The sequence below is a fragment of the Chenopodium album genome, chromosome 8 (genome assembly GCF_948465745.1).
Source record: "Chenopodium album chromosome 8, dcCheAlbu1.1, whole genome shotgun sequence".
Lineage (NCBI taxonomy): Eukaryota > Viridiplantae > Streptophyta > Magnoliopsida > Caryophyllales > Amaranthaceae > Chenopodium > Chenopodium album.
In genome coordinates this window covers 48,500,879-48,514,875 of record NC_137841.1, presented here as the reverse complement: position 1 = coordinate 48,514,875, position 13,997 = coordinate 48,500,879, and the positions used below count along the sequence as shown (strand labels likewise).

The 13,997-nt window shown below is 41.7% G+C and overlaps 1 protein-coding gene across 1 annotated transcript; it reads right to left on the bottom strand.

Annotated features, from left to right (window-relative positions):
* Positions 1-208: 208 nt before the first annotated feature.
* On the bottom strand, positions 209-4,566 carry LOC145641847 (elongation factor 2-like). The gene is made up of 4 exons (XM_081692839.1): positions 4,431-4,566; positions 3,742-3,803; positions 3,556-3,643; positions 209-2,907 (listed from the first exon to the last, which is right to left on the bottom strand). The coding sequence occupies exons 2-4, from the start codon at positions 3,742-3,744 to the stop codon at positions 467-469; spliced, it is 2,532 nt and encodes an 843-aa protein (XP_081548965.1). The 5' UTR covers positions 3,745-3,803; positions 4,431-4,566; the 3' UTR covers positions 209-466.
* Positions 4,567-13,997: the final 9,431 nt, after the last annotated feature.

The window sequence follows — 13,997 nt, the reverse complement described above, 5'->3', positions numbered from 1 at the left end:
AACAGAGCATAAAATCTTGCCGCATATTTGGTCTCTGTAATCAGACTAATACTGAGGAGAGAGGACACTCAATTTACTAAATGCCTGTGGTGAATAATCAAATTATTCTTACATGCAAATTGCATAATCTGCAACTGTAACATAAAAAGTGAGCAGGCTAAGCAGCAACGATATACACGATAAGGAAACAGCAGTACAACACAGGCAATGAAAATAAACCAAATACCAAAGACATCTCAATTACCCAAAGTAAGCGCAAACTCATTACATTTAAGAACTGTCAAAGAGACTACAGAGGTAGATGTTCATTTAGTAGACCAACTACCAACAAAATTGCAACGTCAAAAAAAAAGGGGAGAACATCCCAGACATAAGAAAACAGTGTACTTAGACAATGTAACCAACAAGTGAATCCATAAATTGTATTCACCAAAAAAAAACTACCAAGAGTAACTTCCAGAAGTCCTCAAAGCTTGTCCTCAAACTCAGAAAGTGGGGTAATTGCTTCCTTCAATCCCTTCCTCTTACGGATGTTTGCAACAAGGGCTGAAGCTTGTGATGTTGGGTCCAGAGGATCCTGAGTCATTATTTCCCAATGATCAAACACACACTGTGGGAAAGCTTGACCAGAGGTTGCAGCTCTCAAAGTACTTGAAAATCCGAAGGACTCAACGACAGGAAGGTAAGCCTTGATGTTGTAGAGTGGGGTACCAGGTCGCTGCATTTCCTCAAACACATGTCCACGTTTCTGGTTAAGAACACTGTAGATACCACCAAGAGCTTGTTCAGGAGCTTGGATCTCAACAAGATAGATGGGCTCCATCAGCCTGGGCTTGGCAGTCAGCTGGGAAGCGTACATGACTCTCCTAGCGGTTGGAATAACCTGCCCACCTCCTCTGTGGATGGCGTCAGCATGGAGAACCACATCACAAACCTCAAAGCAGATACCTCTCATGTTTTCTTCAGCCAAAGCACCTTCTTTTGAAGCCCACTGGAAACCAGCAACAACAGAGTCCTTAATTTCATTGAGATACTGGACTCCCTTACACATATCAACCACCATGTTGGGACCAGTAGTTTCTGGACCAAAACACCAGATCTTCTTAGCAAGATCCTTGTCCCAGCCAAATTCCTCGGCCAAGATCTTGGAACGAACCTTGGGATCATCTCTTGGGCCAATTCTCCCTTCATCAATGGCCTCAGCAAGCCCATCTTCCATTGGACGGGCTTCCATGTATAAACGGTTGTGCTTATTGGGAGACTTGCTCATCACGGTGCGGCTTGACTTCTCAAGTACAGTCTCACGGAAGGAAACAACAGGGTCAGACTTGGTGATTTCAGCCCCACCCATGAAGTCATCTTGCAAATCCTTCAAACAGATCTCCAGATGGAGTTCACCAGCACCAGCAATGATGTGTTCTCCAGATTCTGTAATGCTACAAAGAACCATAGGATCAGACTTTGCCAGACGCTTCAGACCTTCAACAAGCTTGGGAAGATCAGACGCAACCTTACACTGCACAGCAACACGGACAACAGGTGAAACAGAGAACTTCATGGCTCGGATTGGGTGAGCATCCACTTCCTTCTCATTTGTAAGTGTGGCATTCTTTGTGATAAACTGATCCAAACCAACCATAGCAACAGTGTTCCCACATGGAACATCCTCAACAGTTTCCTGCCTCTTTCCCATCCAAATGACAGTTCTCTGGACATTCTTAACATAAAGATCTTTCTTCTCACCAGGAATATAGTTAGGTCCCATAATCCTAACCTTCATACCAGTTGACACTTTTCCCGCAAAGACACGACCAAAAGCAAAGAATCTACCCTTGTCAGGTGCAGGAATCATTTTTGATACATAGAGCATCAAAGGTCCCTCAGGGTCACAGTTCCTGATGGCAGTGGCGTACACGTCATCCATGGGCCCCTCGTACAAGTTCTCCACACGATATCTCTGAGCCGTTGCAGGTGACGGCAAATGATAGATCATCATTTCAAGCAAAGCACTGCTAGCTGGGAGCCAAGTCTGCATGACACGCTTCATCAATGCCTTACCCATCAATTCTTTCTCGTCACCCTTCAACTGGACTCCAAGCTTCGTCAACATGGGCCACAGTTTATCCTTCTGATCGTTCATGCAAGTAGCAATGACCTGCTTGATAGGCTCATAGCAAAATTGAACAAAACCACGTTTACATGTAGCTGTCCCAGTGTTCTTGGTGGTCCACTTCTTGGTGGCTGGGTCAAAAAAGTTCTCACCCCAGAGACGTTCCATCATCTTAGATTCATCAACACCGAACTTAGATGCATACATCTTAGCAAAGTTGGACAAAGTAAATGCCCACCCATGGAGACCAGCTGAGAAAGCAACTGTTCCCTTCTCAGGGTAAACTTGGACATCACCCAGAAGGGGATCTTCATAGGTAGCCATAATGACATTAGCATTCTCAATAACCTTCTGGAATGTTGTGTAAGCCTCCTCTCCATCAACCTGGAGCTCAAGGAAGCAACGGTCCATCTTATTAACAGTAAGAACAGGCCTGATCCTCTCACCAAGAGCCTGGCGAAGGACAGTCTCAGTCTGGACACATACACCCTCAATACAGTCAACCACAACAAGGGCTCCATCAGTGATACGGAGAGCAGCAGTAACCTCTGATGAGAAGTCAACATGCCCAGGGGAATCAATAAGATTGATCAGATAGTCATTGCCGTCACGTTCTCCCTTGAATGCACTCAAAGCTGCATCTGTCATCTCATAGTACAGAGAAATTCCAGTGGACTTGATGGTAATACCACGTTCAGCTTCATCTGCACGAGTGTCAGTCATACGTACATCACCAGCAACTTCCTGGGCAATGATACCAGCAGCAGCCACCAAAGAATCGGTGAGGGTTGATTTTCCTGAAAATAAGTATTAAGCAAAGAGTGTAAGGGTACAATGTTATCATGACAAAAAATGCATCAACAATGTGCTCAGTTTGATACAGATATGACATCATTACCAAACATATCAACAATTTAAGCGGAGTACATATTTTTTTGAACTTAATAATAAACTTGATGACAATAGAAATAAACAGGAAAATAACAAGGACTTGCAACAAACACATGAGCAAAGCATCTCATTTTGTTTTCATTATCTCTTTTGCATCCTAGAAGATTTGCGTCCTAGAAGAAAGCAAATATTAAGAATCTTCACAACATAACATTATGGCAAAATTTCATCCCAATTCAAGGACAAACATGAGACAGTTACAAATACATCAACATTTCAGCAGTTGCATATTTTTTGAGCTTATGAACAACTTAATTGCACCTACAGAAGTAACCAGCATGATATTACACAAGAACTTGCAACAAACACTTTAAGTATTAAACAAAACATAAGAAAAGACAGAACATTTCATAAAATTCAATGCAGAAATGATAACATATCATCCCACAATTTAGCAGCATGCTAGCAAAATTTCAAGCATTATAAACCTCACAGAACCAATAGAATTACTAAGCAGAAAAATAACATAACAATATCTGAATATGATTCATTACCGTGATCAACGTGGGCAATGACAGACATATTACGAATATTATGCTTGCAGTCCATAATCCTGCGGAGCTCATCGGCTGTAAACTTCACCTGCAAACACAAAAATATTATGAATGAAGTCAATACATCAACAACTCAATCAACCAACTACTTAGCTACGACAGGCTACAGAAAACAAGTAGACATACCATTTTCGCTACTCTTAAAAATCACTGGCAATTCGTCAATATGGAATTCTCCTATTCAAACCCTGCACATCAATTTTAAGGGTCAGACTAAGATGAAAAATGACAAAACAGCTACTATACCATCAATGTCAAAATTAATCTAAACACAATTCCAAATGATACAATATAGCATCTAACTATATAATCCTCAAATTGCTAGAAATTAACAAGATCCCAGACTATTTAAAATGTTTTCATAAAAATTTATGTGTTTAAGAAAAATATATAACTGCAACAGAAATTCCAGATCCAAAAAATTTCAACATCAAACCGAGATTCATAACATTTCAACCTCAAATCCAGATTCATAAAAAAAAAAAATCCATCATCATAACTAAAAAGTTTTAAAAATAATGTAAATCAAATCATGAAATCAAGCTATAAAATTAAAGAAAGTTTACTATCCAACAAAAATCATAACCAAAAACTTCAATAGATATTTCATGCAACACTCAATCCAAAAATTTAACTCCAAAGCTAAAATCACTTTAAATCAGCAAGTAACTAATACAAAAGCAATCAAATAAGCCAGATAATCCAATTTCAAAGCAAACAAACCAAAAATACAATAAAAAAACAACAATCAATACACCATAACAACAGCTTCATCATGAACAATGGAGGAGAGAGACGAAGATTCCGAAGGTTACCTGAGAAGAAGAAGAGAAATGCCGCCTACTAGAAGGCTGTTTAGGGTTTGTTGGCGATCCAAAGGAAGGGAGAAAATAAAATGAAGAGGAAAAAGAAGAGATAGAATTGTGAAACAGCTGCTATTATATTGCCGGGTAGTGTGCACTAGTGGGGGTGAACAAAACCCTAGCCTTTACCGGATGCTCAAGGGTCGGATATTCCCTGCCTACTTGACGATATTTTATTATGACAGGGTAGTGGGCATAATATTTTAAACATTATTTAGCGCGTTTTATGTGCGGCTAATCGGCAAGTTATATTATGTGACCGCTATTAACATAATAAATTAACCCCTTATTCACTCACTTTGGATCCTGACCTTTGGTCGGCTTCTTCATCGTCCTTCGGATCCGATTCATTGTGAGTAGGGGCAAAGACGAACTCTTCATTGTTTGATTCCTCTAAGATCCCATCACTGGGAGTGGTGGAGGCACTGGAGAAGAACATGTTTGCTCATCTGACATCTCATACTCCCCATCCGGGATGATCTCATTAGCAGGCACTTCCATAGTGCACCTTCTCCTTGGCTTGGTAGCCATCTGTTTAACCCTCGCTATTGTGTCTTGTAGAAACAAAGAGACGGTGGGATTCAGTGATGAGCAAAGCAGGTCCATACATCCAAAGACGGCACCCCCAGTCCCAGACTCATCCGTACTAGGAGACCGGCTGACAATTGTCTTAGGATGTGCTGTGTGTGTTGATGGTGAATCCATTTATTGAAAAACTATAAACACAAATGGGAAAAAGTTTGAAAGAACAAAAAAGAGGAAAGATTGTTGTTTAAAGTAAAAATACCCCTTACACGTGGTCCAATCCCGTAGTGACACGTGGCCCAATCAGAAGGTGACACGTGTCCCTATGGGAAGATGACACGTGTCAAGTTCAAGGAGATCACCTGGCATGAGAGAAAAGAACCTTCCTTACATCAGAGGCCCAAATCTCGAAGATACTGCAAAATGCCGCAAAACGGCGCCCCCGTCTAACATGTGTCGTTAGCCGATTGCTCAACCAATCAGGGCATAGAAATTTAGGGTACAAACCCTAAATGGGCACAATTTCCCACCCCTATAAATATCTCAATCATTATGATGGGAGGGGTGGATTGTGACGTAACATTAAATAGAGCACTAAATAGCTCCAACTTCTCTCTACTTTCTCTCTCTAATTTTACTCCGTTTTCAGATCTCTAACTTGATCGTCGGAGGCGGATCTCGGATAAACCAGAACTCCATTGTTTTGCAGGTGTCCGAGTCTCATTGCCAACGAAGCGTGACCAGTATCCCGAGGGATTCCAAAAAACCCCGAAACATTTGGCGCAGTCCGTGGGGATACTCGTTTGTAATGGCAATAGATGGTCACTGTAGGCGTCGTTCGAAGTGCGCCTACGTAAAAGCATGTGGTGAATATGCTTGGCACTCATAGGAAGTGAGAATTGACATAATACGATTAGGGACAAGGAAAGTAGGGAGCCGCCAACAAGTTTTTAAGGAACTTGTAAACCGTTCATGGTTCATAAAAAGGCAACCACGATAAAGGGACAACTAAAGGCAACAACGATTGACTAGTGAAGGTTACACCCCATTCATAATCCATGAGATTACTAACTCCATATGGTTCGGAACCACGAAAGGAGGATCAGGGATGATGGTACGAAGTGAGTCATGGAGTCACATTCGCCCGTATTGGCCTCTACTCGATTCTTATTGTAAAAAGTGATTCCTGCGATCTCAAAGGCATACAAACAAAATATTCAATTTGCTCCCAACTATTATTAAGCTAAATTGGTTGAATATTAATGCAACATATAATTCTAAAATATTTGTGATCACTTAAATTAAACATCAAGATTAAAAGGAACCTAAACCGGTCGTCCAAATTATCTTATTAGGCGTGATTTTCAATTACATATTCCCTTTAAACATGCAATATGGTGATCAATAAATAATAAAATAAACATTAATATTGGAAGCAATTCAACAATAATACCAACAATATAAAATCGTTAGAAAAGTAATAGAAATAAAAGGAACATAATTTTACTTTAATTCTGTTTGCTTGCAACTACAAAATAATAAACGAGTTAGTAAATTCAAGGAAATAATAATAAAATAATAATTAAATTAAATTAAATTAAGTAGAGTTGATTTGGGGCCAAACCCTCAAACAGTTTTACCTTTCACGCCTTAGCTTAAGGACAGAACCACGAGTAAAGTATGGACTCCTGGGAGTGCTTGAAGAAGGAATTTTGAAAGAAGAAGGGTAGGCTTTTAGGCTAGAGCATAGAAGAGAGAAAAATAGAGAATTAATTTATGCCCCGTACATCAGAAATGAGGGGGTATTTATAGAAAAAATGTGCTAAGGGAACACACGAAACCCTAAAATGATAAAAATCCTAAAAAAAATATACCGCGACACGGCAAAATGTACCGTGACACGGGAAATCCCACCGTCAGACGGGAAACATTCCCATGACACGGTGTGCTTTTGTGTGACACGGGAAATATTTAGTGAACGGGGGAGAAAACGCGTTAAGGGTTTACGCGGAAAGGACACGGAAACCCCCGTGTCACAGCAGGTGTCCCGTGTCACGGGGAACCCCACCGTTAGACGGGAAAGTTTCCCGTGACACGGTGGACTGTTGCCGTGACGCGGGAGTTTTCAGTCCGCTTTTCCGTCTAAATTCATTTTTAACCCTAATTTCGTTCAGCATTTTAAGTGCCGATTGATAACTTCGGGCCATTTTATGATTTTATTATTATTTGGGCTAAAATAAATAAAAAGTTTAGGCAAAAAATAAATAATAAAACAATAAAATAAAAAATGTTTGGGCTAAAATTAAATAATAAGACAGTAAAATAAGTTTGGGATGAAATTAAAACTATGCTTTGACCAAACATCAAGACTGATCCATGGACTATTCAAAAATTGAATTTAATTAAATACGATTTTTTAAGCACTCTTGGGATTAAATACTGAACCCGACCAATAGTGGCGGTGAAAGGTTGTTCATCATCGGGTTTGGTTTTGGGGAGACATTTTTAGGTGTCTACAGAAGCCCCCACTTTGACTGAGTTTGTAGAAACGTTAGTTTCGAAAACGATAGTCAAAGTAGTCGATAGGGACGGAGAATGATTTAAGACGTTCTGCGATCCTAAATCACTCTGTATACGCCGATACCTGCAGAAAAATGTTAATTCCACGGATAAAAGAGTAAAAGGATAGAATACGTATCTGGTACCAGTGTATCGGTGATAAATAAGTTTGGCAGCTTCCTACCCTTGAAGGAATCCACCGGATGACGTTCGTTGAAACGCTTTCCATGCCCGAGGAAAGCCGACTGAGGAATTTGGTAGCTTTCTAAGCCTGAAGAAACCTACCGGATGATACTTTCCATGCCTGAGGAAAGTCGACGTATGAATTTGGTGTCATTCTATGCTTGAAGAAATCCACCGATAATGTTTTCCATGCTTGAGGAAAGCCGACTTGGCGGTTTTCTATACTTGAAGAAAAATCCACCAATAACGCTTTCCATGCTTGAGGAAAGCCGACTTGGCGGTTTTCTATACTTGAAGAAAAATCCACTGATAACGCTTTCCATGCTTGAGGAAAGCCGACAACTACTGTAATCGCTGAAATTTGCAAGTGAATGATGGTTCGATTATCTCCGAACGTGGGGAACAGATGATTCACACCTTCAAGTCGACTATCCGACCATATTAGGTGTTTAAAATGTCGGAAAATTGACTTTGACGCTTACTGGGGGCAAAATAGTAATTTTGATACCCTTTAAACATCAGTTAAAATTTTCCGCGTAATTTACTGAAAAACTAACTGTCCAATTTGTGCGGAACATTGTCCAATTTTGGTCAAACTGCCAGGAATATTCGCTGTCAGCTTCGAGGAGTGTGCAGGACACGCATGAGTCCACCGTGTCACGAAAAATATATCCTGCAACACGGCAAGTAATCCCATGACGCGGCATAATATCCCGAGGCGCGGGATTTTTGTGGCTGCAGAAATGGTCAAAAGCTTGATTTTTGCGTTTTTGACCAGCTAAAATACAGTGGGCCACGTGGGGTTCTCCCGCGACACGGAGTGCATCCCGTCAAACGGTGAGATTCCCGTGTCGCGGGAATTCGTCCTTGTTCAGAATTCCCACTCGCCACGCGCATGGGGTCACTTTTTTCTAGTCTTTAAATTCGGGATGCTTTTCACCATTTTCTTACCTTCTCTGCTCTTTCATTTCTCCATTTTTTTTCATTTTAAATCGCTCAGATTACTGAGCCACGGTTGGGCTTCACCGGCGCACGGCCGTCTTCACCGTGTCACGATTAGGTTCACCGTGACACGGCGGTTCTGCTGGGTTTTTTTTTTATTTAAATTTTTCTCGCTACTGCTCGTTGCTGCTGTTTCGCCGCTGCTGGCCGGAGTGTTTTCGCCGCTGCTGCGGATCACCGTGACACGGGATTTGATGCCGTGCCGCGGTGGTTGAGTGGTCGCACTACCAAAATCCAGCAATTTTTCAGGCTTTTGGAGCTCAATTCTTCACTAAATTCGGTCCAATTTTCTACTATCTTCCTCATTTCCGATTTCTTACAAGGATCCATGTAAGTTTTCTTGCCTTTTGTCTTGAATTTGCTTCAAATGAGTAATTTCATGTAAAAACCCTTAAAAATCAATTTGGGGATTTTTTTGATTTTGAGGTTTATGTTGAAATTCTTGCCATGAATTTACTTGCATATGTATGTATGCGTGTTTGTGAGCGATTTGAGACAAAAATTGCATGATTTGGTGAAGAATTGAGCTAATCACCATTTTTGGGTACTACTTGTGTGAAATGGTGTTCTTGTTTGTTCATGTTGTTCTTTTGCACTTGAAATGATGACATATTGGTTGTAGATCTTGTAAAACATGCCATGATGCGTTGATCTATTGTTTTCGTGCAATTTTGAAACATGTTTTGTGTTGTGTATGTACTACATTGTCATGGAGAACATAGTATCATGCAATTTAAGAGAACATAGTATTAGTTCGTCATGGAGAAACTAAATACTATAAATAATTCCATTATTTTGCTAATTTTTAGCCTTGAGGTAAAAATTTAGCGTATAATAGAAAATGCAATAAATAACTAGATAACTTAGGAAATGATGCTAAGCATTTAGATTTTTATTAAAATGCAACTTGAAATCAATAACTAAATAACTTAGGAAATGATGCTAAGCATTTAGATTTTTATTAAAATGCAACTTGAAATGAATAACTAAATAACTTAGGAAATGATGCTAAGCATTTAGATTTTTATTTTTATAATAGCATGCCTAGACGACGGGATCGCGATCTTTCCACTCATGGCCGGCGTCAGGCTTTTCGGGAGGACACTCCCACGATTCCCGAGGGTATGGATGACGACATCTTAGAGTTTGAGCCTCAACCCTCTACGAGTAGGGGTAGGTGGGCTCCACCTCCGTGGACACCAGACCAGCTGGTTTTCTGTCGTGAGAACCACGTTTCTCATCGTCCACTTGCCGGCATAGTCGATGGCACGCTTCGCCATCACGGTTTTGGAGCCGGAGATTTGATTCCTCGACTTCATCGGATTATCACGAGGGATCCTACTACGAACGCCTTATGGGAATCACCTGGTCTAGTAGACTTTTATTCGGCGATCGTAGGGTTTCGCAGCCCCCGGGGTTGTGGTGCGACAGTCGTTCGCGCGTTGTTGGAGTATTTTTGGGATACTACCAACACCTTTCACTTTGCTTGGGGGGAGATGACAGTGACCCCTCTGGACTTTAGCATGATCAGTGGTTTATGCTTCACTGACCGGGCCGTAGCACAGATGTCTGATCTTTCTTGGGGAGCGGCTGAGGCAGCCGATTTGTTAGGTCTGATCATTCAGCATATCAGGACTTAGCCGGTGTCTCGAGGTGGTCCTAGGAGCGGGCGATCAGAGTTGGCTTCGATTCTGGCCCGTGGTTTTGACATGGAGGAGACATCACCTGAGCAGCGAGTGCGGATCTTCATTTTGATTCTCATTTCCATGACTCTTTCTCCTGATAGGAGTTCGCGTGCGCTCGTTTGCTACCTTCCTTCTTTGCTTAGGATCAGTGAGATAGGATCCTATAGCTGGGCCAACCTTGGATATGTCGATCTTCTCTTGTCGTTACGTCATGGCTGTAGGCAGCTGGAGGACGAGTCCCCTGTCATTGTCTACGGTTTATGAAGAGTCGTAGAGATGACTATCCTTTCCTCTTCTTGTTTTATTTTAATTTGTTCGACTCATGTGCTCAAAGATTACTTTTCATTGCAGCTATGGTTCTACGAGTACTTTCCGGGATTGGCCCCTCGACGGCGTCGTGGAGAGGTTCATGACTTCCCTGTCGGGGCCAGCTGGCGTGACCGAGGAGAGTCACGGGTGGAGTCTGTCTCTGCGCTACGCGGGCTGCTACGCCGAGGCACCTCTTCTGTTGGTGTAAGAATTACTTTTGTAGCCTATTATTTTCTATCTTGACATTATTTCCGGCGCTTCATTGCAACTTTTATGGTTTTCAGGTTGCTATTGATGTCCAGTATCGTCCTTGGGCTGGGATGACTAATCTTCCCGAGGCCTTGCAGCTTTCAGCATACCGCATTGTTTTTGTTGGTACCGGACGCTTTGTCTGGTATCTAGGGGAGCGTGTCATTCGTCAGCACGGTGGTGATCTCTTTGTGGTGCCCTTGTCTCCACCGGATTCGATGCTGGGCTCGCACTTGCTTAGGGAGTTGATAAACAGGGGAGAGCGCTACACTTTTCCCTGGTAGGAGCTTGTGCGCATGGAGGGTGATTATGTGCAGGACTTGCTTCCCTCTCTGGCTCCTCCACCCCGTCTTCCCGAGGTATGATTTCTTTTGAGGAGTTTGTCGCTAGTCTCTGTTTAAATAGTCGAATAACTTGATTATTCGATCGTATTTTCAAACGACCGTTCGCCGTGTGGGGAGGATTGAGATTCCGCCTCAATCTGTCCGCTACCCCGGGCCGATTGGTATTACTGAGGACCATATTGCTGACGCGCCAGAGGGTTTCAGACAGGCGCAGGAGTCTCTGCCTGATGTTATTGAGCCGGCAAGCTTTTGATACATTATTCATCCTTTTTAATACCGCTTGTTTCTGATTTTTCTCTGTTTTGTTCTCAGCCTACCCGCCCGGAGATGATGGGATTCATGAAGCTGGTTGACGCTCAATCATTAAGCTTCGGCGTGGTGCGAGTTGTCGGAGCGGTTCTAGCGATGTTCTTGAGGTATGTTCACTTTTTCTCATTTCTACCATTTGTTTTATTTTGCATTGTTGACATCTTTTGATTTTGTGTCCTTCAGGAGCGACGGAGGTCCCGCTCGCGCTCGAGGCATAAAGGCTCGGACGAGGGAGAGCCTAGACGTGGTAGACGATCTCCTGAGGTTCATCGACATTCTCAGTCTCAGCGGGATCCTCAGCTTTCTCAGCCATTTCAGGAGGCTCCGTGGCAGCAGCCTCAGTCTTCCCAGTCGTTCCAGCATTTTTAGGGTCAGGGTCAGTGGCAGCGACATTCGTTTTCTCAGTCTTCACAGCCTGAGCTTAGGCCTGTTATCACTCCTGTGGATCCTGGCTTATATTCAGCTCCATTGTCTGGGGCGCTTCCTCCCCCGATGCCAGGCTTTTTTTCAGTTCCAGTGTATGGGACGATGCCTCCACCGACGATTCCTACTTCTTTGAGTCAGTTTGCACCGTTTGCTAGTTGGACGGGTCCTGCTTTGAGTTTGACTGCTACTGGAGTTACAGGGACTAGTAGGGATGCTACTCCTCGTACCCGGATGATGTCGGGACTCTTTGGCTCACCGCTCCCATATTCACAGGCTGGAGATGACACTGATCCTCACTCTTCTAGTTCTACAGATTTTTGACCGAGGGTCTTTATTTGTACATACTGTGATGACACTTGACGCTACTTATTTATTATGACTTATTTTGTACATTATTCACAGTTTATGTATTTATTAGTGTGTGTTAGTGTGTGCTTGAGACTCATTGTGTGTGGGTGTGCATTTATTAATGACGCGACAAAAGAGCGTAAGTGGAGTAAGTGGAGGGTACCGACCTTCCCCAAAAGAAAAAAAGAAATAAAAAGAAAAGAAAAAATATGAATAAGTTTTACAACTACTCCAAAATAAATATGTTTGGAAATGGGACGAGGTTTATAACTTCCCCAAAGAAAAAGAAATAAAATAATAATAGAAATAAGAGTAAAAAAATAAAATAATAAATGATAAAAATAAAAATAAAAATATTAATAAAAAAAGTTGAGAATTTTATTAGGAATGAAACTCTCGAAAAACAGAATTAAAAAATAAACGGTGAAGATAAAACAATAAAAAAAAATCCGGATAGATATAGGAAAAGGATAAAAAAAGAAAACGCGTGGGTGCCGCAACACGGCACCGTACACCGTGTCACGACACAAATTCCCGTGACACGGTGGGAATTCCCGTGTCACGGTGCGCGTATTCTACCCGGTGTGGTTTACGCGTATAGAAAGATAGATTCTGAGTAGTTCCGAGCGTTTTTGCTATAAAATAGGACCAGTATATTCGTGATATGCATAATTACTAAACACAAAATAATTAGAACTTCATATTTCAATAATAATGTCTCAGAATTTTGATAATACATTGCGTGACTGGTCTTATTCTTTGACCAATGCTGACAAAAGAGAATTGGAATTGTTTCATGTCAGGGGTTTACTAGCCCTGAGACATGTAGCGATTGAACATGATTTTCTTAGGGCGGCATTAGACTATTGGAGTCCAGAAACACATTGTTTTTAAATTTGATTACGATGAAATTTGTCCCCTACCGAAGGAATTCGGTGCCATCTTTGGATTTCCTGCCAGAAATCTTATTGCCATGCCTACCCTACGTGAGTATTATTACCAAGACTTTGAACGCCATCTGAATATAACAGATCCAGATTTAAATAGAATTGTGTGTGGTAATGAAGTAGACTTAGAAAAACTTGCAAATTTATATTTCAATCGCCCTGTCTCTGAGTCTTATCATGTATACCGTAGAAGGGCTGATTTTTTTTGCATGTTTAGCAAGCTTTTATTTGCAAACGATAGGGTAGGACATGCTTGTCTAGCATCTGTGCTTGAACATGTCGAATCTGGGAGATCTCCTATGCCCACGTGCCTTGGAGAAACTTTACGCGGCCCTGACGAAGCAAAAGCTGACCGGAAAGCCGTCAGGAAGGGTTCTCTGGTACTGCTGCAGGTAAAAACGCGTTCTGAGTAGCCCCCGTGACACAAAACAGGCACCGTGTCACGGTGAATTCTGCCGTGTCACGGTGGAATATGCAATTAATTTAATTTAATTTTTTTTTATTTTTTTTTCGACTGATTTTTTTTTTGTTTTTTCAGATTTGGTTGATGGAGCGTTTAGAACTTTTTGAAGCCCCCGACGATATTGAAAAATATGGTCCCAATGATCTAGTCCGCAGGAAGAAGAATTACTC